The 22,959-nt window shown below is 37.5% G+C and overlaps 2 protein-coding genes across 7 annotated transcripts in view; one reads left to right on the forward strand and one right to left on the reverse strand.

The window, feature by feature from the left end:
* LOC105233704 (uncharacterized) overlaps positions 1-22,959 on the forward strand; it is a 746,688-nt gene that overhangs the window by 556,819 nt on the left and 166,910 nt on the right. Inside the window, exon 4 of one of the 6 annotated variants that reach the window (XM_049447979.1) lies at positions 3,995-4,201. The exons of the other annotated variants lie outside the window; for them this stretch is intronic. Within the exon in view, the coding sequence (XP_049303936.1) occupies positions 3,995-4,158 (164 nt within the window). The 3' untranslated portion in view covers positions 4,159-4,201. Of the gene's footprint in view, positions 1-3,994; positions 4,202-22,959 lie in introns of those variants that run through there. 6 annotated transcript variants of the gene reach the window in all.
* LOC125776322 (uncharacterized) overlaps positions 1-22,959 on the reverse strand; it is a 215,221-nt gene that overhangs the window by 79,347 nt on the left and 112,915 nt on the right. The window lies entirely within an intron of this gene.

The following is a 22,959-nucleotide window of genomic DNA, read 5'->3' on the forward strand; positions in this document are numbered from 1 at the left end:
TTTCGTGAATTGATAAGCGGCGAATGGAATTGATATCAAACCACTGGAAGTATCAACCGGAATTGACCCATTTCCAAGTTTTAGCGAAGACGATGTAAAATGTCTTCGGCAATGTTATTTTTGTTCGTATCCCATAATAGGTGCGGATTTGAAGGCTGATACGTCGAAATGATTATCGCGAAAAGTGTGCGAACTTCATGTGCATTCCAGTGATTGACATTTACCAGCAATTGTAATTCCTGGCATACTTCTCCAAAACTCACAGACACCGTAACATTCACAGTACGCAATGACTCAAATGAAGTTGAACCGCGTTCATTAATCGATAGCAACCGAAGGTAGAAACAATCGTCGTTTTTCGGGTAGATTGTGTAAATTCGTCCTAATGCATTAGTTGATAACACATCTGGATGCCCATCCACTGGTTGGCCTTGCTTTCTGCGCAACTATTTCTTCGACGATGCATTCCAGATAATAATATCAAGGTATTTCCGAATAGGGCAATGTTCTCGCCGGTCGGAAAACGTTCATGAATTGCAAAAGTAAATATTCTACAAAGCGCTTTATTGCGGTTCACGTATCGACCGTATCGTATTGCTTCCATTGGTGACGTACTTACAAACGCATTATATAGATTTAACCAAACTGCAATACTCAACATTGATATGAGTTTTGAATGTGAATTAAACAACAATGGGAATATAGTACGATCCATGTGTTGTCAGCTTCGATATACACTCTTTTAAATTGAATGCTGAATGTTCTGGCATTGTTATCTGGTGTACGATGCCGATGAGTTTGTGTTTCCGAGAGAAAAGCACTTGGATAGTGTTTCGTGCATTTATTATCAGATATACAAACCGAAAAGCGATTGTAGTGGATGCAAGGTCCATGAACCATATTGGTTTCTACCACTTCGTATAATACTGGATCTTTCTCTGGATCACGAATTTCCGCAGAAATGGTTTCATCAATATGATCTGGTGTAACCACCATCCACCATCCAAAGAAGAATGTATGCGTGCGGCAAACCTCTCTTTTGCCACTCAAAAGAGTACATCTAGCATCTAACAGCACCATATATACGTTGCTTCAAGATAAAGTCCATCGAAGCTGTTGTTTTAAAAGTCTTGCTGTGACATCGTGACGATCGCTTGCTAATTGACCGCGATCCATAACACCGCACGTATGTCATCGCATCCTGGGAATACTCGGTCATGTGCCTTGGGCTACTAATGTATGTTGATGCCAAAACGAACGCCGACCGATATTAGCGGGACCTCTTCGTGACATCGTAGCAAATTTCAATCTGTAATTGATCACTTTGTATGCAACACACATAACAATTTCACTGAATAATTTTCAAAAATTTTTGAAGCAAACGACAAATTTGAACGATTCAAATAATTGAAAAGCAAAACAAAAAAATTTAAAAAAAATTGTATGGAAAAAATTAACTTTTTGGAATTGTCCAATTTTCCGACTCTTTCTCACGAAAAGCATACAGGTTTTTTTATTTCTATACCTTCCCCGATCCTCCCAGAACATTCTCTGAAAATTTCATCAAGATTGGTTCAGTCGTTCTCTCAGCGTTACTAATAAACAAACATTCACTCGTTTGTATGGGAAAAAGAAAAGGGCTGGTTTTAAGGGTTTTCCGTCAATTATTCGAATTTTTCTTGCCGTAAAAACCTTCCTTGAACCTCAAAGAACATTTTAAAAAAAGAATTGGCAAAATTGTTCTAAGCGTTGTTGAGTTATGCGCTTACCAACACATTTTGCGATTCATTTTTATATATAAGATTTGCATTGAATTCAAATTCAAATACTTGTTTTGTTTCGTATTTGAATGTATTCGAAAATGTCATTTACAGCTACACCAGGGAAGTTATTTCATAAAATTTCTATTCGTTTCGTGTCGAGTGCGACGATCCGCACACTCGACACGTTACGAAATTTCACTCGATACGATTACTTGCTCGCTCACGACTGCCGCGATTCGGGCCCTGGTCTGTGCCGCAAAGAGAAATATTGGTTTCGACCGCTTTAATAAACGCTTTTGGATTGTGATGGTCGTCTAGTGGCTTCAGTGTCCGGAATTGGTCCATGATGTCCCATGTGAAATCTGTAGAACTGCGATTGTTGGTTCATGTGTAGTTGTAGTAGATGTTGAGCATGTTGTTGTTGCATTTCTTGTTGTTGGGTTTGTAGCAATTCTTCTTGCCTTGCGATAACCCTCTGAAGCTCGGCGATGGTTTGGTTTAGATTTTCCATTGTTGTAGTAGTTGTAAATAAGTCGTTTTAGTTTTGGTTTGAAGATGTGGTCCGCGAAGTATTTCTTTTTGGCCCAGTCGTGAAGAAGTAAAGATGTATTCTCCTTTTGTTTAGAAAGCTTTTAAACGTTCCAGAAACTTTTTTATTTGTATTTTGTTTCCATTTCTTGATGTACATGAACTTAGTTAGTTGTATGCCGCTGTCCTTATTATTTTTCGTGCAACTGTATATATAGTCTTGCTTTAAGAAATTTTTCTTAAGCTTTTTTGTTCTTTTTTATTAGCTTCTGGTAACACATAAATATTTTTTTACATTTTTTTTCTCAATATTATTTCGTTTTGTTTTATTTATTTTTTTCCAATATATATATATATATATATATATTTGACACATTATTAATATTTCAATTCTTTTTTTTATTTTTCGCTTTTGTTTTATTTATTTATTTTTTCAATATATATTGGGTTGTCAAAAAAGTTTTGCGGTATTTTTATTGATTTTTTTTATTGAAATTGAAATGAATTTTTGATGACTCATGCCCAGCTCTTGACCGATGCTACAGCTGCTACTATGCCGGTCTCTTTCGACCAATTCAGCGATTTTATCGCAATTTTCGACGACGGGCCTTCCGTAGCGTGGCGCATCTTCGACCACCTCTACGCCAGAACGAAAACGTTGAAACTATCGTTGTGCGGTGGAAATGGAAGCTGTATCGGGTCCATAAACTGCACAAATTTTATTGGTGGCTTGAGATGCATTTTTGCCTTTATCGTAGTAGTACTGTAAAATATGCCGTATTTTCTCTTTATTTTGCTCCATGTTTGCGACGCTATAAGTCACGAGCGACTTATAAGAAACGACAATCAATCAAACATGTGTTAACACGTGAAATGAGCTTTCCAAAAAGGTATAGCATGACCCGATGTGACGAATAAAACTAGAACTACGCGCTTTCAGCGCCAACTAGCGAAAATACCGCAAGCCTTTTTTGACAACCCATTATTTAGTTATTTAAGATAGTTCTCTAAAATAGTATATAAGTAATGAAAATATCAAATACAAATCAGAATGAAATATTTCTCAGCTCAGTGAAGGTCTTTTTATTTCCCCCACCAGTGGTAAGGCTTGATAAAATCTTCATTGAGCTTATAAGAACGGTTGATGGGTTGGCTGATGTACCAGCCATTGACACAGAGGTAAAAAATCAAATTTACGAGTGTGCAGAATATAAAACAGTATAAGAAGAAGTTGTATTTACTGCTACCCCTACCCCATCACCCCTGATGACAACTACAAACGATTACACTCCGTCATCGTCCCGTCCAAAAAAAAATTTGACGGACGAGATGTTTAACAAGGTTACGACTTTAATGAAAAAAAGAGCGAAAAGGAGAAAATTTTTCGACTTTAAAGCCGATTAATAAGTATGCTGAATCAATCAACTATTTATGTATGAACTCCGAAACCGGGGAAGATATTGAAAAATGTTTTTTTATGTACATATATTTTTTTATTTTATCTTTAATGTTATGTGTTTTTAGGTTAATAAATGATATACGTTCTTTTGCAACTTTGCCACCACGAGTGCAATCAATTACTCCAATTGCACACTTTATTCCAAATTTCGAATCTGTAGTAAAACTAAAATAAATAGCGATTTATTTTCTTTAAAATTGGACTACAACTTACCTATTCTTAACTCTATTGTATTTTTCAACAGAATTAAGAATCCGCACTTCGGCATGTTTACGTTCCACCACCAATTTACAAATACTTTCAATGCTACAGAAATCACTGGATAGGTTTATCACTGTGAAATATCCATTTTCAACGCAATGCTGGTATGAGCCAATGCTTAAAAAATATAGAACTGAAATAAACTAGAGAAATATGATTGCATGAAGGCATACTGTTCCTTGGCAGTTAAAATCTTACTCACCCGAAGTTCAAACGGAATCGAGGTTTGCTGTTGGTCATACGGCTTCAGTTGTTGGATGAGGTCCCAACTCAAAGATTTTTGTATCCATTACTGCAAAATAACAACTATAAATGTATTACATATATTCCTCAGCTCGTTTTTTAATTATAATGTATAATAGGGTGGGTCGATTCCGGACTTTTTTCGATTCGGGATTTCTAATAGTGCGGAAAAGTTGCCTTAGTACTTCCTGATTCCAATGCAACTTTTTGTTTTGAGATCGGATTGCATCTTCAACCCCAACTCCGGTCTTGAAATTTCGGAAATTCGCCTAAAATCGTGAAATTGTCTACCTAGCGCCTGAAATACGCATCTCATGGCAAAATGTATAAAACAAAAGTTATTTGTCACGTTATTTGCTACCGAAATGGTATATCTGATCATGGCGTAGGATGAACCGTTCCCGAGATACGAGCGAAAAGGCGGCGCGCCACAGCGCAAGGTGAAAATCGGCTTGCGGCCACACTTCTTGACGTTGATTTCGCCGAGTACTATCACTCACATTCATTCACCTACGCCAAAGGACACGTTCGGATAGGTCTCCACACAAATATTTTTTCATCGAGTTCCTTCACTCTTGTCGGTGATTTCGCCGAGTTCTATCACTTACATTCATTTCCCTGCGCCATACGACACGTTCGGACTGGTCTCCACATAAATATTTTTTCATCGAGTTCCTTCACTCTTGTTGTTGATTTCGCCAGGTGCTATCACTTATATTCTCTCAACAAAACACAGAACTCAAAATGTCTGTATCTAAATTTAAATTTAGACAGAAATGTCCTGTGTTTGGCATATATCCGTACAATCTCTCTGAGTCCTAGTTACCTACTTGCCAGGATGTTCTTTTGTGTTATCAGTTTGAAAGATTTGGTATAGGGCGACTCCGAGGCGACAACTATGAACCTAGGAGTAAAGAGGTTACAGAAATAGTTGCAAAAAAGGTTGAAAATACTTTCAAAAAGTCATCTATTCCGATAGTATCACACACCAGAGTTGTACAAATGCTCACCACATACCATAAGAAATTTCTGACTCTTAAACAAATATTTTTAAGGAACCCAATAGGTTTGAGCTCTAAAAGAGACGACTTTGTCTCTTCTGCCGGAAAAGTATTTGACATCGCTAAAGAAAAGCTTTCAAAACGTCAGTCAACATCAACACTTACCAGAAAAGTATCAGCTAGAACACGTGACTATTCAGATCAGCCAGACTCTCATACAGACGACAACAATGTAGGTGCGTCGCACATGGATTCTTCCAAAAACGATGCTGATGATGAAATTTTTCTTCCATCCTCTAAAACCAAAGTATTAGAACACACTGCTTTAGCTGCCCAAAGATTTAGAGTAAGTGATGGAGCAGTGGCCTTGATTGTTTCATCTGCTTTTCTGGATGCCAAAACAGCAGGTTTGATAACAGAGGATCAGGCTAGCTTTGTCACTGACAAATGCAAGATTAGTCGGGGAAAAAAAAGTGTTGGTGTTAAGCTCCAGAACACCGAAAGTATTGACTCCGTATATGGGCTGTATTTTGACGGCCGCAAAGACAATACACTTACACAAGTCAGCGAAGGTGAAAAGTACTACCGCGACACTGTCAAAGAGGAACACATTTCTCTTATAGCGGAACCTGGTTGTCATTACTTTGGCCACGACACCTCTCCTTCCGGGTCAGCTGAGGATGAGACGCAAGCGATATAGCAACATTTACAACACAATTCAGTTGATGTGGAACATCTAGAACTTGTCGGTGCTGATGACACCAACACGAACACAGGTTGGAAAGGTGGAATCATTCGGAAACTAGAAGAAAGAATAGATAGGCCATTACAGTGGGTTGTTTGTCCTATACATTTCAACGAACTTCCATTTCGTGCTCTTTTCGAATACATAGATGGTGTCTCAAAGAGTCCAAATACATTCTCTGGCGACATAGGTAAACTACTCCCTGATTGTGAGAAGTTGCCTGTTGTCAAATTTGAAAGTTTTCCATCCTGCCCATTACCTTCTGAGGTTATTAATCCGACCCAATTTGGCACAGACCAAGCTTATCTCTATAAAATATCAGAAGCTGTTATTTCCGGCCAATGTTCCTCAGATTTAGCGTCGATGCATCCAGGTAACATGTGCAAGTCTCGCTGGCTCACCTGTGCAAATAGAATTCTGAGATTATACATTTCTACTGACAAACCAACAAAGGAAATAAAGATTTTGGTCAAGTACATACTTACAGTTTACTCACCTTTGTGGTTCTCAATAAGATTCAACAGTTCAATCAAAGATGGCTCGCGCCATCTCTATGCTGCAATTCAAAGGTCGAGATACTTACCTGCTAAACTGTGCAAGGTTGTCGATTCATCCATTCAACAGAATGCTTTCTTTGCTCTTCCAGAAAACATTCTCCTTAGTATGATGACTGACGAACGGATAGAAGTTAGAAAGTTGGCCGTTGACCGTCTTCTGGCAGCCAGAGAAGCAGAGTCTGACACCATAAATGGAAAGGTTAGATGTAATAAAGTGCCAAAACTGAATTTCAAAGCTAATAATTATTACGATATGATTAACTGGAAGACTATTACCTTGACTGTTCCACCAGTTCTTTGTTCAGTTTCTAACGAAGAACTCATAAAAGGGCTGTCGGAAGACACTGCAGAGGTATGGAAATTTAGTGAATTCCCCTCTCACACCGTGGCAGTCGAGAGAACCGTCAAACTGGTGACAGAGGCATCTTCTAAAATTATTGGCCCCCAATCTCGTGATCGTTTTATACGCTCTACACTGAAATCTAGGCAACAAGTGCCAAAGTTTAGTACAAAATCTGATTTTATCAATAAATTTGACACAGATTCAGACTAAAACAAGCCTGACATATGGTTGGTTGGTTGGGTTGGGCTTGGGAGGAGCCCGAAGAGCAGCCACCTCCACGCGGTGGGTTCTGGGTGACCAATACAGGTTAGCTGAGAGCTGCAACAATTTTCACCTTGCGCTGTGGCGCGCCGGCTTTTCGCTCGTATCTCGGGAACGGTTCATCCTACGCCATGATCAGATATACCATTTCGGTAGCAAATAACGTGACAAATAACTTTTGTTTTATACATTTTGCCATGAGATGCGTATTTCAGGAGCTAGGTAGACAATTTCACGATTTTAGGCGAATTTCCGAAATTTCAAGACCGGAGTTGGGGTTGAAGATGCAATCCGATCTCAAAACAAAAAGTTGCATTGGAATCAGGAAGTACTAAGGCAACTTTTCCGCGCTATTAGAAATCCCGAATCGAAAAAAGTCCGGAATCGACCCACCCTAATGTATAATAAAGCAATTGCATCCTTCATTATTTCGCTCTTTATTTTTTGTGTGTGTGTGTTGTCACTTTTTTCTGTGCTTTGCGGGGTTGTTCTATTTATGATTTTTAGCTTTTGCCTTCGTCGCGAAAAACAATTGTAGGCAAAGGGATGCACGGGGAACTGTAATGGTGTATGTTTTTATTAATGAAGCCAGCTTATAACTTGAAAGTGCGCTTGCGTTCATGAATGAAAATGTTGTTCTTGTGTGTTTTCTACAAATTTCCCTGCCAACCATGAGCGGGTAAAACACCAGATAATCAGCGGGTAACATGGTGGTAAACGTGGTGGTAAACATATAGAATGTTTCTTAAGCCGGGCAGATATTTTACCTACTCACGTACGTATACATGTGATCTTACATCTTTGTTGCGCTCATTCAGCAGTTTCATATATAGGGTGATTTTTTAAGAGCTTGATAACTTTTTTAAAAAAAAAAACGCATAAAATTTGCAAAATCTCATCGGTTCTTTATTTGAAACGTTAGATTGGTTCATGACATTTACTTTTTAAAGATAATTTCATTTAAATGTTGACCGCGGCTGCGTCTTAGGTGGTCCATTCGGAAAGTCCAATTTTGGGCAACTTTTTCGAGCATTTCGGCCGGAATAGCCCGAATTTCTTCGGAAATGTTGTCTTCCAAAGCTGGAATAGTTGCTGGCTTATTTCTGTAGACTTTAGACTTGACGTAGCCCCACAAAAAATAGTCTAAAGGCGTTAAATCGCATGATCTTGGTGGCCAACTTACGGGTCCATTTCTTGAGATGAATTGTTGTCCGAAGTTTTCCCTCAAAATGGCCATAGAATCGCGAGCTGTGTGGCAATTGCGCCATCTTGTTGAAACCACATGTCAACCAAGTTCAGTTCTTCCATTTTTGGCAACAAAAAGTTTGTTAGCATCGAACGATAGCGATCGCCATTCACCGTAACGTTGCGTCCAACAGCATCTTTGAAAAAATACGGTCCAATGATTCCACCAGCGTACAAACCACACCAAACAGTGCATTTTTCGGGATGCATGGGCAGTTCTTGAACGGCTTCTGGTTGCTCTTCACCCCAAATGCGGCAATTTTGCTTATTTACGTAGCCATTCAACCAGAAATGAGCCTCATCGCTGAACAAAATTTGTCGATAAAAAAGCGGATTTTCGAACATTTCGACATTTCGAACCGAACACTGATTTTGGTAATAAAATTCAATGATTTGCAAGCGTTGCTCGTTAGTAAGTCTATTCATGATGAAATGTCAAAGCATACTGAGCATCTTTCTCTTTGACACCATGTCTGAAATCCCACGTGATCTGTCAAATACTAATGCATGAAAATCCTAACCTCAAAAAAATCACCCGTTAAAAAAGTATATCTGTCCTGCTCTAATATCCCTAATCGACGGCTGATGCCGTTTTTAATTCCTACTTTTAAAATTTCAAACAAAACTTTTAAATTTTTAAAATTTTTATTTTATTTTATTTTTCACATATTCTCATAAAATTTTTATAAATTATATAAATAAAAATATATTACATTTAATAAATAATTATTATCTGAAAAAAGATTTAATAAAGAGAAACATTATTGATTCCGGAAAATAAAAGAGAAATATCTGAAAAAAGATTGAAACAAAATAAAGCTTATTAATACCTGAAAATAAATAATAGTTACATTGAATTTGTAATATCTAAAAGAAAAAGAAAGATTTAATTGTATAAAATGATAATGTAACAGTTTTCGCGCAGAGAAAGAAAAACTCGTGACCGATATTATTAACGCATTTATTCGGACTGCCGTTTTACAATAATCGTATGATCTAATTTACCGTTTAATAGTACATAGACAACTTATGTACATATGTATAGTATAAGAGTACAGGATTGGTTTGCAGAGTTGTATTCAGAATTCAACAAACGCCCCTTCAAACCAAGCCAAAGTATTAAAAATTCAAAATCATATATTAATGTTCATCAATTCGCAATTATAAATATGTTTCTGCTTTCCCAACGCCTTAGTGAGTATATCTGCCGCATTCTCATTTGTTGGAATGTACTTTACATCTATTTGCCCAACATCGTATTTCTCACGGATGTAGTGATACCGAATGTCGATGTGCTTGCTTTGCTTCTGCACCATCCGGTTTTTCACCATAAACTGCGCACTTTGGTTGTCGCATAAAACCGTAGTAGGACCTTTTGTATAGTCCGTGTAACCCAGCTCACAAAGCATACCACGTAGAAAAACTGTCTCTTTTGCACCTTGACACAATGCGATGTACTCTGCTTCCATTGAGCTTAACGCAACCACAGACTGCTTTCTTGACTCCCAAGCTATAGCTCCACCAGCCATCGTAACGAAATAACCTGTGTACGATTTTCTGTCTATACTATCGCTACCCCAGTCTGCGTCTGTGAAACATACACAATTTTTAAAATTAGCAGAAAATTGAAGTTTACCATTCGGAGCTTTCTTCAGATATCGAAGCACGTATTTAGCAGCTTGCATATGCTCTTTATGCGGATGCGAGGTATACTGAGACAACTTTGATACCACATGTGCAATATCCGGGCGAGAGATTATAGCCAGGTACATAAGCCCACCAATTAAGCTTTGGTACGCTTTTGTCTCCAAATTCCCGCAATGTTTTTCACACCTCTTAAGTATCGTTCCTGGAGCCCTTGGAGTTGCCGCTGGTTTGCAATCTATCATGCCCCACTGCCGTATACGAGTAAGTTCCGTAGCATATCGGGTTTGATGTACCGTTATATCACCACGATCACCATCGCGCTCTACTTCCATACCCAAATAAAAAGATATTGGACCGCGATCGACCGCCTCAATATTCTGATTTAAAACTTCTATTATGTTCTGCATTTCTTCTTTGTTTGAGCAAGCCAAAACCATATCGTCTACGTATAGACCGATGATGCTCACCTTGGTATTACAACGTCGTATATATATCGATGGGTCTGATTTGCATCTTTTAAAACCTGATTCTAGTAGTATTTGCGTTACCTTTTTGTTCCACTCACGACCGGCTTGCTTCAGACCGTACAAAGCCTTTTTAAGCTTGCATACCTTGTTTGGATTGCTTGCATCTTGAAACATTGGAGGTTGACACATATACACCGTCTCCTCCAAATCACCGTTTAGATATGCCGCAACGATGTCAATGTGGTTGACCAACAACTTATGCCTTGCTGCCAATGCCAATATTAACCGAATTGTGGAATGGCGGTCCACTGGTGCAAATGTTTCGCAATAACCGACGTTACACTTCTGCGAACAGCCTAGTGCAACTAACCTCGCCTTAAACTTCTCAATAGAACCGTCAGGTTTGCGCTTTATTGCAAATACCCATTTGCATCCGATTAAATTGCTGTTATTTGGCCTATCTACCAAGTCCCACGTTCCATTTCGCATCAACGAATCGTATTCTTCCGACATTGCCGCTTTCCAGCTATCTGCTTCTTTTGAATCTAGTGCCTCGGTAACAGTGCCAGGATTTTCAACAATGGAACTTAGCATCTCCGGAGAAGGGCCTGTACAATAAACTTTCTTCGGCCTACCTACTCGGCCTGAACGCACGAATTTAGGTCTTCCTCGCTTTCTCTTATTGTTACCTACAGCAACTTCTTCATAGTCGGACTCAGACTCGCTTTCTGGCTCATTTCGCCCATCTTGCTCATAATTCTCGTTTTCTAAATTCTTGCTATTTGCTTGAGTTGTTCTTTCTTTAGTAGTTTGTTCATTTATTTCAACAAGAAATGGTTCTTCGTCTCCATCATTATTCTTTTTATGTGATTCAAAAGACTTTTCAAAAAAAATTACATCACGCGCGATTGTGATTTGATTTGTCTGTAAATTAATAAGTCGGTATCCTTTCGTAGCTGCTTGATAACCTACGAATTTAAGCTTTACACCTTTAGGCAAAAATTTACTACCGCGTGGTTTCGGACCCTTCTGTAGAACCACGGCATCGCAACCAAACGTACGTAAATTTGAAACTGACGGCTTTCGGTCGTGCCATTTCTCGTACGGTGTAACCGCACCTAAAACTTTTGTTGGACACCTATTTCTAATATACACTGCCGTGTTGACGGCTTCCGCCCATAACGATTGGGGCAAATTTGACGAATTTAATAAACAACGCGACATTTCAACTAATGTTCTATTGGCTCTTTCGGCCACACCATTTTGTTGAGGGCTGTATGGTACAGTAGTTTGATGCCGAATGCCATTTTCATTTAAAAATGTCTTAAATTGGGAATTAATAAATTCCTTTCCATTATCACTACGTAATGTTTTAATTTTGCGGCCTGTCTGCTTCTCCGCGGTCGCAGCAAAAAGTTTAAACATGTCGAATGCATCCGATTTTCTTTTTAAAAAATAAACCACCATATGCCTCGAATAATCGTCTATAAATGAAATAAAATACGATGCACCGCCAACCGAACTCACACCCATTGGCCCGCATAAATCTGTATGTACTAAGTCTAAAACATTTTTCGAATAAACATTGCTATAGTTGGCATAGGGAACACTGTGAATTTTACACACCGCACAAGTCAAGCAGTCAAGGATTTTCGGAATTTTAATGTTTAAACCATTCACCATATTCATTTTTGATAATTTGTTTAAATCGTTTATGTTAAGATGACCGAACCGCGTGTGCCAATTACTTGCGCATTCACTAATCGCATTAACACTATCCGCGTTTCTTTTTATGTTAGCAATATACATGCCATTTTCTAATTTAGCAGTTAAAATTGTCTTTCCCATTCTATTTTGTATCAAAGCACTATTTTCTTCAAATTGAATTACGTTTCCACTTTCAGCGGCTTTACCGATTGAAAAGAAATTGGAATGTAGATTTGGAACGTACCATACGTCTCTTAAATGTATTGTTGTGTATTTTGTCCTCAAAACAACTGTTCCTTTCCCTTGTGCATAAATATAGTCACCTGATGCTAAAATAATTTTATGTTTATCACGAACAAGAGAACTAAAAAATTTTGCATTATTGCACATATGAGACGTTGCGCCGCTGTCTATAATCCAAATGCCGTTTAAATTTCTCTCCTTCTCAAATAGTGACCAAGCTTTGTCATCTACTAGCGCGTTGTTACCTGCGACAAAGCACTGAGAGCGTATATGACCTCTACGTCCGCACTTATAACACCGTATGTTGTTGTTGTTATTACTGGAAATTCGACTTTCGTAAGCTCTTCCTTTTTCCTTCATTTTCGTTCTATTATCACTATAGCTGTCAGCACTTTTGCTGCTACCGACGCTGAACTCGCTGCCCATACCTCTGCCACTGCTACTGCTGATGTTGACTCTGCTGCTTGTGCCTTTGCTGCTGCTGTTGACGCTTCTTTTATTTACAGTGTGTCGCCTTATATCATTTGCTAAGAAAACTGTTTCTCCGCTATTGCACTTTTCCCCGTGCCTTTGCTCCTCTTCCAAAATCTTAGCAATGAGATTGTCCAATTTAGGCAATACGTCCCTACTTTCCATTGCCACCACAAAATTCTCCAATTCGTCGGGTAATGAACAAAGTAATAGAATGGACAAGAAATCATCTTCCATCTCTAAACTTACTTCTTTCAAGTCATCTACGATGCAGCGGAATTCCTTTAGTTGAACCGAAAATTTCTCGCTGGTTTTGAATTGGAACCGAATTAATTTTTTAAATAAATTTACTTTTCTGCACGCTGTGTCTGCCTTGTAACGGGTGATTTTTTTGAGGTTAGGATTTTCATGCATTAGTATTTGACAGATCACGTGGGATTTCAGACATGGTGTCAAAGAGAAAGATGCTCAGTATGCTTTGACATTTCATCATGAATAGACTTACTAACGAGCAACGCTTGCAAATCATTGAATTTTATTACCAAAATCAGTGTTCGGTTCGAAATGTGAAAATCCGCTTTTTTATCGACAAATTTTGTTCAGCGATGAGGCTCATTTCTGGTTGAATGGCTACGTAAATAAGCAAAATTGCCGCATTTGGGGTGAAGAGCAACCAGAAGCCGTTCAAGAACTGCCCATGCATCCCGAAAAATGCACTGTTTGGTGTGGTTTGTACGCTGGTGGAATCATTGGACCGTATTTTTTCAAAGATGCTGTTGGACGCAACGTTACGGTGAATGGCGATCGCTATCGTTCGATGCTAACAAACTTTTTGTTGCCAAAAATGGAAGAACTGAACTTGGTTGACATGTGGTTTCAACAAGATGGCGCTACATGCCACACAGCTCGCGATTCTATGACCATTTTGAGGGAAAACTTCGGACAACAATTCATCTCAAGAAATGGACCCGTAAGTTGGCCACCAAGATCATGCGATTTAACGCCTTTAGACTATTTTTTGTGGGGCTACGTCAAGTCTAAAGTCTACAGAAATAAGCCAGCAACTATTCCAGCTTTGGAAGACAACATTTCCGAAGAAATTCGGGCTATTCCGGCCGAAATGCTCGAAAAAGTTGCCCAAAATTGGACTTTCCGAATGGACCACCTAAGACGCAGCCGCGGTCAACATTTAAATGAAATTATCTTCAAAAAGTAAATGTCATGAACCAATCTAACGTTTCAAATAAAGAACCGATGAGATTTTGCAAATTTTATGCGTTTTTTTTTTAAAAAAAGTTATCAAGCTCTTAAAAAATCACCCTTTAGATAGCGCTCAACGTATCCCAAGCACTTTTAGCTGTGATGCAGTTTTTTATATGGATGAGTTCGCTTGGCTTTACGCTCAACGTTATGGTCGCAAGTGCCTTCCTGTCGCACAGAAGCCAGGCTGCCTTTTCTGATTCCGTTTCTGGACACTTTTCCGCGACAGCATTCCACAAATCCAGAGTGATGAGAAGGCTTTTCATTTGGATGCTCCAAGTGGCATAATTGTCGCCACTCAATTTTTCGACGCTAGCTATAGCATTAGCCATTTTACCGCGTTTATTGCTTTTGACGCCGGATGAGCAAATTAACCGAATTATCGTTACTTAAATATTCTTACGAACCGAAAACTTAAAACCCATATCTATCTGGGCCCATAACCTTTGTAACAGTTTTCGCGCAGAGAAAGAAAAACTCGTGACCGATATTATTAACGCATTTATTCGGACTGCCGTTTTACAATAATCGTATGATCTAATTTACCGTTTAATAGTACATAGACAACTTATGTACATATGTATAGTATAAGAGTACAGGATTGGTTTGCAGAGTTGTATTCAGAATTCAACAGATAATAATATCTGAAAGAAAACATTAATATTATCTGAAAAAATAAAATATGTATATTAAATACAAATAGAATTTACTCTGAAAGCAAAGATTCATTAAATAAAAATAGTGATTAAATCTGAAAAGAAAGAATTAAATAAAAATAATAATATCTGAAAGAAAAGATAAATATTATTTGATCATTTAAAATATAAAACAAACATTTGTTTTCACATATTATATACATGGATTGTGCAGGCCGTGCATACGTACATATGTACATATTTATTTTTGCGTATTATATTGGACTGCGCAGTCCAATTTCAAACAACACACACTTTTTTCACATACTTACTGAACAATTGATATTTTCTGCTTCCGATGGTATTGTTGCTGCTGCTATTTCCAATGCTATACTCGTAAAAACAAATGAAATAATTATTTGCAAATCATTTAAAACAAAATTATATAAAATGCACTTACTTCTTCTTGTTGTACAAGCACGAATGACATGCGTTTTTCAATCGTTTTTTTATTACCCTTTTTGAGATTTTCTTTTCGCACTATTGACAATTATGTTTTCTCCTTCGCACTCATTCAAATAAATCAAGAAATGAAAGAAACTTTTTTTCATCGCATTTAGGTAAACAAAAAATAACCCGAAAATGTGCGTTGGCGTTAGTGTACAGAGAAAATATGTGTAGTTGTATTGGAATATTTGTCTCAAGCGGGTAGCCGTGGTTGGCAGGGTTGGTAATCGTATATTTGGCTGTCATATTGACTTGTGACGTTACTGATGCTATTTGAGACGATTGTTGTTTTTGTAGAACAATGTTTGTAGTTTTTGTAGGTGATATATTTACATATGTGTATGTAGGTTTGTGCATACATTATTTTTTCGGCATACATATAGATCAATGCGCGCAAAACAAAGAGTTTACACATTTACAATTCTCAATGCTATGTCTTCGAATCGTTATAACTTAAAGAGACATGTGTAAGTTTTTAGGGAATTATGATAGCATCTCATACGCATATATTGCATATATACAAACACATTCATTTATGAAACTAGCTGGCCCCGCATGCGTTGTCCTGCGTGAAATTATGTGTTTTGTGCTAAAAATCATTTATTTTCGATTTTTCTAAATTTTTTTCAATGTAACGCAGTTTGATAAACAACATTTTTTAGTTTCGTAAATGTACAGAGAAGATGGTTTTCCAACTCGGGAACACACCACGTATAACTGGCGCGCACTCATGCAATCGTAGTTACGATAATTTGGCCAATGTTGGCATAAACATTCGTTATAAATTCATATTTCGTTGTGTATTGACAAAAGGTAGGTGAAATTGATATCGAACTACTAGAAGTATCAACCGAAATCTTAGCGAATAAAATGTAAAATGTCATCGGCAATGTCATTTTTTTCGTATCCCATAATTGACGCGAATTTGAAGGCAGATATGTCGAAATGATCATCGTGAAAAGTATGCGAACTTCAGTGGCATGCGAAGTAGCTTATTGCATTGTCCATCGTTTGTTTCCAGTGGTTCTCAAAAAGTTACACACACTCTACCATTAACAGTACGTAATGAATTAGTTGAGAACACACCTGGATGTCAATCTATTGCTTTCTGTGTAACTATTTCTTCGACGATGCATTCCATGTATAATATCAAGGCATTTCCGAATAGATCAATGTTCTTGCAAACGAAGCAATGTTCACTGACGGAAGTTGAGAAAAAACTCGTCAATGTCAATTTTGTTGTAGGTAGTGTTTCCGCTGGCTGTACAGTATTCTCTGGGTTGAAAACTCCTCTTTGGCCATTCTCCAAATGAACTGCTAAAGTAGCTGTTGTTTGAAAAGTCGTGCTGTGACATCGTAACGAGCGCTTGCTGATTAACCGCCTTGCCTTGGGCTGTCATACGTTGATGGCAAAAAGAACGCCAACCGATATTAGCGCGATCTCTTTGTGGCTTTGTCACAAATTTCATCTTGTAATTGATCACTTCGTCTGAAACACACATAAAGTTTTCACTGAAAAATTTTCAATAATTTTTCTTTTAAATAACCGGAATAAAAAAGCAAGCGACCGAAATTGATAGATTCTAATAATTTACAAATCAAAATATTTTGGAAATTTCCAAACTTTCGACTTTTCCTTACGAAAGGTATAAGGTTTTTTTTTAGTTCTAAACCTTTCCAGAGCCACAACGAAAAACTTTTGAAAACTTCATGAAGATTGGTTCAGCCATTCTCCAGCCTTAGCGTTACTAACAAGTAAACATTCATTTTTACTTATATACAAAAGAAAACGTTTGTATGGGAAAAATAAAAAGTCCTTTTTTAAGGGGTAAATTATTAGAATTTTTCTCGCCGTGAAAACCATCTCTGAACTTCAAAGAACATTAAAAAAAAAAATGGCCAAATTGGTTAAGGCGTTTATGAGTTATGCACTTAGCAACACATTTTGCGATTAATTTTTATATTATAGGCGCAACTTTCGTAATTTTTTCTCACATAAGAACTTTCTCCTAATAATAACAAATACAACAAAAAAAAATAGGGAAATCGGTCCAGCCATTCACCCCTGATACCGTGACCAAGGAAAAAGGGATTCATTTTTATAAATATAGATTATATTATATTATCAAACGTAAGTAATATTTAAAAAATAATTCTTATTCGCACATTAACTACAAATGTTGTTTCGAAAATAGTATATGTAACTTAATTAGAATGTTATCAATTTTGTATGCATTCATAAAAATATAAAAAATAATACTTATATCGAATAATATGATAATGTATATTTTTCGTGCTCATAAGATAAAGCCAACTGCAAAAATAAACTATCAGATAAAAGAATTCGATATATTATTAAAAAAAACTTGCCTTTTGCAAAATTACTTCTCTGTAGCGTTGGCTTGTTGTTCGGACCAGTGTGTTACATTGGTCCGGAGTAATTTTGCTCCATTCTTCCTTTAAATTTTGCCACAATGTAGTCTTAATTTACGGTTTTCTCGTCGCAACTGAACTTTTAATAAACCCCCTTAGATTATGTATAGGGCTTAACTCCGGGCTTTGGGAAGGCCACTCATGAAGTATTTCTTTGAATATGATCTTAGCAACTTGCGGACGTATATTTTTGCATACTAATGCAAATCTAATTCTATAAATTTATGGTCTGAAACAATTTCTTAATTTTGTGAGTTCAAGTGTATATTTCTGAGCAAAATCTTCATTGAATGCCAGCCATAGAACTTAAAGCATAGAGAAGGTGTAAATTTAATTCTGTAAGATGTTCGATTTGACGGCTAACAGAGCTGATAGAATTGTAGTAAGGAATTCACCATTCTCGCTGCTATTTAGCAAAAATGAGTACGTTCAATGGAAGAAATACATGTAAAACGACTGATCTCATGCGAGAATGAATAAAGAGAAATGCTTTGAAGAAAATATATAGGGTATTCCATACCAAATCAACCACGTTTGAACCCGACCCCTTTAGATTTTGCTGAAACTTATCCATCCTTTTCTACCCTTTGAAAAACATTTTTGAGAATTTTTTCAAAATTTTTTGTCCAACTTCAAAAAAATTATGAATTTTGCTATTTTTTGCTAAAAAATGGCTTTTTTATATTCAAATAGCCATAACTTTTGGGGGCCATTTTTTTTTTAATTTTTGTTTTTGAAAGAACTTTTCGAAAAAATACTCGAAAAAAATTTAACACTATCAATTATATAAAATAATCGGTTTTTTTAAGTAATTAGAGTAGTAGTATAGTAAAGAATTTCTGAACATGCGTATACATACATATATTCATATTAGCAGATAATAAGATTAATATGATGGACGATGTATTTACATATGTATATATTGTTGTGATAAATTCAGTTTCTATTACTAAGAAACATAGTACATACAAAAATATTTATTAGTATAGTATATTATGTAAAAATCAAATAAAATTATTAAATATGCAAGTCCAAATTGACTATAAATATTACTATGCATGCATTCATACAAAATTAAACTCACATCATAATTATGTTTAGATGTCAGTATTGAATTGCTGAGGGCAAAACATAAAAGCATATATACATACATACCAGAGAACTGCAAAAATCACTATTTTCTTGATTTACTCATACGCGAACTTTTTCATTCAACTCAACTCACTGAAAAAAAACAGAATGATGAGTAAAAATCAACTAATTTTGCCGTACACATCATTCCGAGGATCTTGAGTCTTCGGTTCAAAATTTCTCACTCAATTCAACTCACTGAACAAAAGTCAGCGTTCAATAAAATGAGCATGTATTGACGAAAGCATCATTCGTTTCAATTTGAATTGATTGATTATGAGCAGGGATGGGCACCATCGCAATCAAACAAGCATCACAAAATGAGATTGTGTTAGTGCGCTTACTGTGGGACCAAGCGTACCAGCAACCAAAAATAATCAGTCTGCTTGCAGATGTCGAACGAGCAGGTCTATGTCGCACGAAGCCGCAATGCTACGAATACGTATGTATATACATATGCACATTTTTAAGAATATGTGCATAAACCATTGAATATAATTATTTTTCATTTCAAGCAAGAATAAAATTTAAGTTATTAGTTAATTATAAATTAGTAATCTAATTCATTTAAAAACTTAAAAATAAATTAAATTTGTATATGAAAAGAAAATATAAATCTATATTTGAATTCATCGAATATTTTAAATATATAACGAAACTTCAATAAAGTTAAAGCTATTAGAAAATGAAAGCTATTATAATATGAAATATTATGAATACACATTTCAAGAGGTCAGTTAATTTCAAACAATTATCCGAGTGTCAAAAAAAAAAGAGTTCATTCTGTAATAAATTTAAGAAGGTTATTTATTTCTTTGTGAAAGATTATAAAATGTCTTTTTAAATTTTGCTTAAATACAAAATTTAAAACTTTTTGACATAACAAGCACTGCGGCTTCCCAGAATTATTCAAAAGAAAAAAAAAATTCAAATTCCCACTCTGTCTGAAACGTTTTTTGGTCTTCCATGTTTATACTCGCATATGTGTTCATTTATATACGGCATACAACTCGTGCGCATCAACCTGCTCAGTTCAACTTCTGATTGCAGACTGATTTTAACATCGCTTTGTTCCATCGTAAGTGCTCGTTTTACGCTCTTCGCTTGTGCGTGTTAGTGACAATCGGTGTGTGTACGTATACGATAGCTTACGCTCTTTTAGCACCTGCTAAGACTTTGCCCATGCCTGATTATGAGTAAACTATTAGCGACAAGACGACACGATGTGAGTGTTACGACTGCATGTACAGTAACAATTTCTATGCAAGCCCCATGCGTCCCACGAACTGCAGCTTGTTGTTGTAGCTTGTTTTTGTTTTCGTTCTTCTCACATTTCATCTGTGCAGAAAAAGTGCCGCTTGCTGCGCGCATGAGTAAAATCATACGAGTTGATTTTTGCGAGTTGAGTGTTGTTCTTGTTCAAAACAATGATTGTTGAACCGAATGAGCAATCGTCCGAAATCATTATACGAGTATTGAACACGTGCCGAACAAACTCGGAGTGAAACAAACAAACACACCCGAGTGAATTCAGAATCAACAACGAAAATGTGAGCGCATGCAAGTTTGATCGGCTGATCCGAACAGTGTGATTATTCGGCTGTTGAGCGCGTACGAATGTTTTTCATTCAGCCGATGCCGTTCTCTGATACATACCTACATATGTATTTGCATACATTGCACATACAAGCGTTACCCTGGTTGAAAGCACAAATTTAAGCATGAAAATATCACAATGCTGTTGTTGGGAGTATCATAAGGGGCATGCATACTAGCGTGATTAAAAAAAAAACATTTGTTTTTTCGTTTGGAACTTGGAAAAATAGGTTCCTAGACATCTCTAAGAAAGCCTCTCCAAGCATGAGTTCTTAATTGTAACGGGAAAGTCCTCCTTCTTACAGTTTTCTATTTTTTCTTATTATCAGATAGAAAAATTTATATTTCGCTTCCAACTACTTGAAAAAATATATTGTTCATTAGATTTTGTAAGAAATTGAATGCTCTACAAAAAAGGTCTCATATGATTTTTTCGTAAACCCAACCCGTTTAAAAGATATTAACAGTTAAAGCTCGATTATTTTTGGGAAATTTTTTATTTCTTATGAATTTTATAACTCAATGAAAAAAAATCATTATAAATGATGAAATCATAGGTTTTTGGAGTTTCATCATTCATAATAATTTTTTTTCATTGAGTTATAAAATTCATAGAAATAAAAAATTTTCCCCCCAAAAATCGAACTTTAACTGTTAATATCTTTTAATACGATGTGACCAAAGATGCAACTTATGAGAGATGCCCCCACCACGATGTCAAAATCGTGCTTGGCGACTTCAACGCCAGGGTGGGCAAAGAAGGTATCTTTGGCACTACGGTCGGTAAATTCAGCCTCCACGAGGAAACTTCCCCAAATGGGTTGAGGCTGATCGACTTCGCCGGGGCCCGAAATATGGTTATCTGTAGTACTAGATTCCAGGATAAGAAGATACATCAAGCTACCTGGCTGTCTCCGGAACGAAAAACCACCAACCAGATCGATCATGTCGTGATAGACGGAAGACACGTCTCCAGTGTTTTAAATGTGCGTGCGCTGCGAGTTCCTAACATCGACTCGGACCACTATATTGTTGCAGCCAAAATTCGCATCCCCCTCTGTGCAGCAAAAAACGCACGCCAACAAACACAAGGAAGGTTCGAAGTCGAGAAGCTGCAATCAAAACAGACAGTCGAACGATTTTCTACTCGGCTTGCACTCCTGCTCTCTGAGAGCACTCGTCAACAACTAGGTATAAGGGAACTGTGGGACGGCATTTCAAACTCCTTACGTACAGCTACAACCGAAACCATTGGTTTTCGGAAAGTGCAAAAGAACAGCTGGTACGACGAGGAGTGCCATGTCGCAGCGGAGAGAAAACAGACTACCTACCTTGCAACGTTACGATCGACCGCAACACGTGCGGGATGGAATAGATATCGAGAGTTGAAGAGGGAAGCGAGACGCATTTGTAGACAGAAAAAGAAAGAGGCCGAAATGCGTGAGTACGAAGAGCTTGATAAGCTGGCCGACAGGGGCAATGCTCGAAAATTCTACGAAAAGATGCGGCGGCTTACAGAAGGTTTCAAGACCGGAGCGTACTTTTGTAGAACCCCCCAAGGTGATCTAGCAACCGATGGTCAGAGCATACTTAAATTATGGAGGCAACACTTCTCCAGCCTGCTGAATGGCAGTGAATGCACAACGCCAGGAGAAGGCGAACCCCATGCCCCAATCGATGACGATGGAGCAGACGTTCCATTGCCCGACCATGAAGAAGTTCGAATAGCAATTACCCGCCTGAAAAACAATAAAGCGGCAGGGGCCGGTGGATTGCCGGCCGAGCTATTCAAACACGGCGGCGAAGAGCTGATAAGGTGCATGCGTCAGCCTCTTTGCAAAGGCTATGCCCAATCCATAAAAAAGGAGACCCCACAATCTGCGCCAACTACCGTGGGATTAGCCTCCTCAACATCGCATATAAGGTTCTGTCGAGCGTATTATGTGAAAGATTAAAGCCCACCGTCAACAAACTGATTGGACCTTATCAGTGTGGCTTTAGACCTGGCAAATCAACAACCGACCAGATAGTCACCATGCGCCAAATCTTGGAAAAGACCCGTGAAAGGAGAATCGACACACACCACATCTTCGTCGATTTCAAAGCTGCATTCGACAGCACGAAAATAAGCGGCCTTTATGCCTCGATGTCTGAATTTGGTATCCCCACAAAAGTAGTACGGCTGTGTAAACTGACGTTGAGCAGCACCAAAAGCTCCGTCAGGATCGGGAAGGACTTCCCCGAGCCGTTCGATACCAAACGAGGTTTCAGACAAGGCGACTCCCTATCGTGCGACTTCTTCAATCTGCTGCTAGAGAAAATTATTCGAGCTGCAGAACTTAATCGAGCAGGTACAATCTTTTATAAGAGTGTACAGCTGCTGGCGTATGCCGATGATATTGATATCATCGGCCACAACACCCGCGCCGTTAGTTCTGCTTTCTCCAGACTGAACA

This window comes from Bactrocera dorsalis, chromosome 2, assembly GCF_023373825.1.
Source record: "Bactrocera dorsalis isolate Fly_Bdor chromosome 2, ASM2337382v1, whole genome shotgun sequence".
NCBI lineage: Eukaryota > Metazoa > Arthropoda > Insecta > Diptera > Tephritidae > Bactrocera > Bactrocera dorsalis.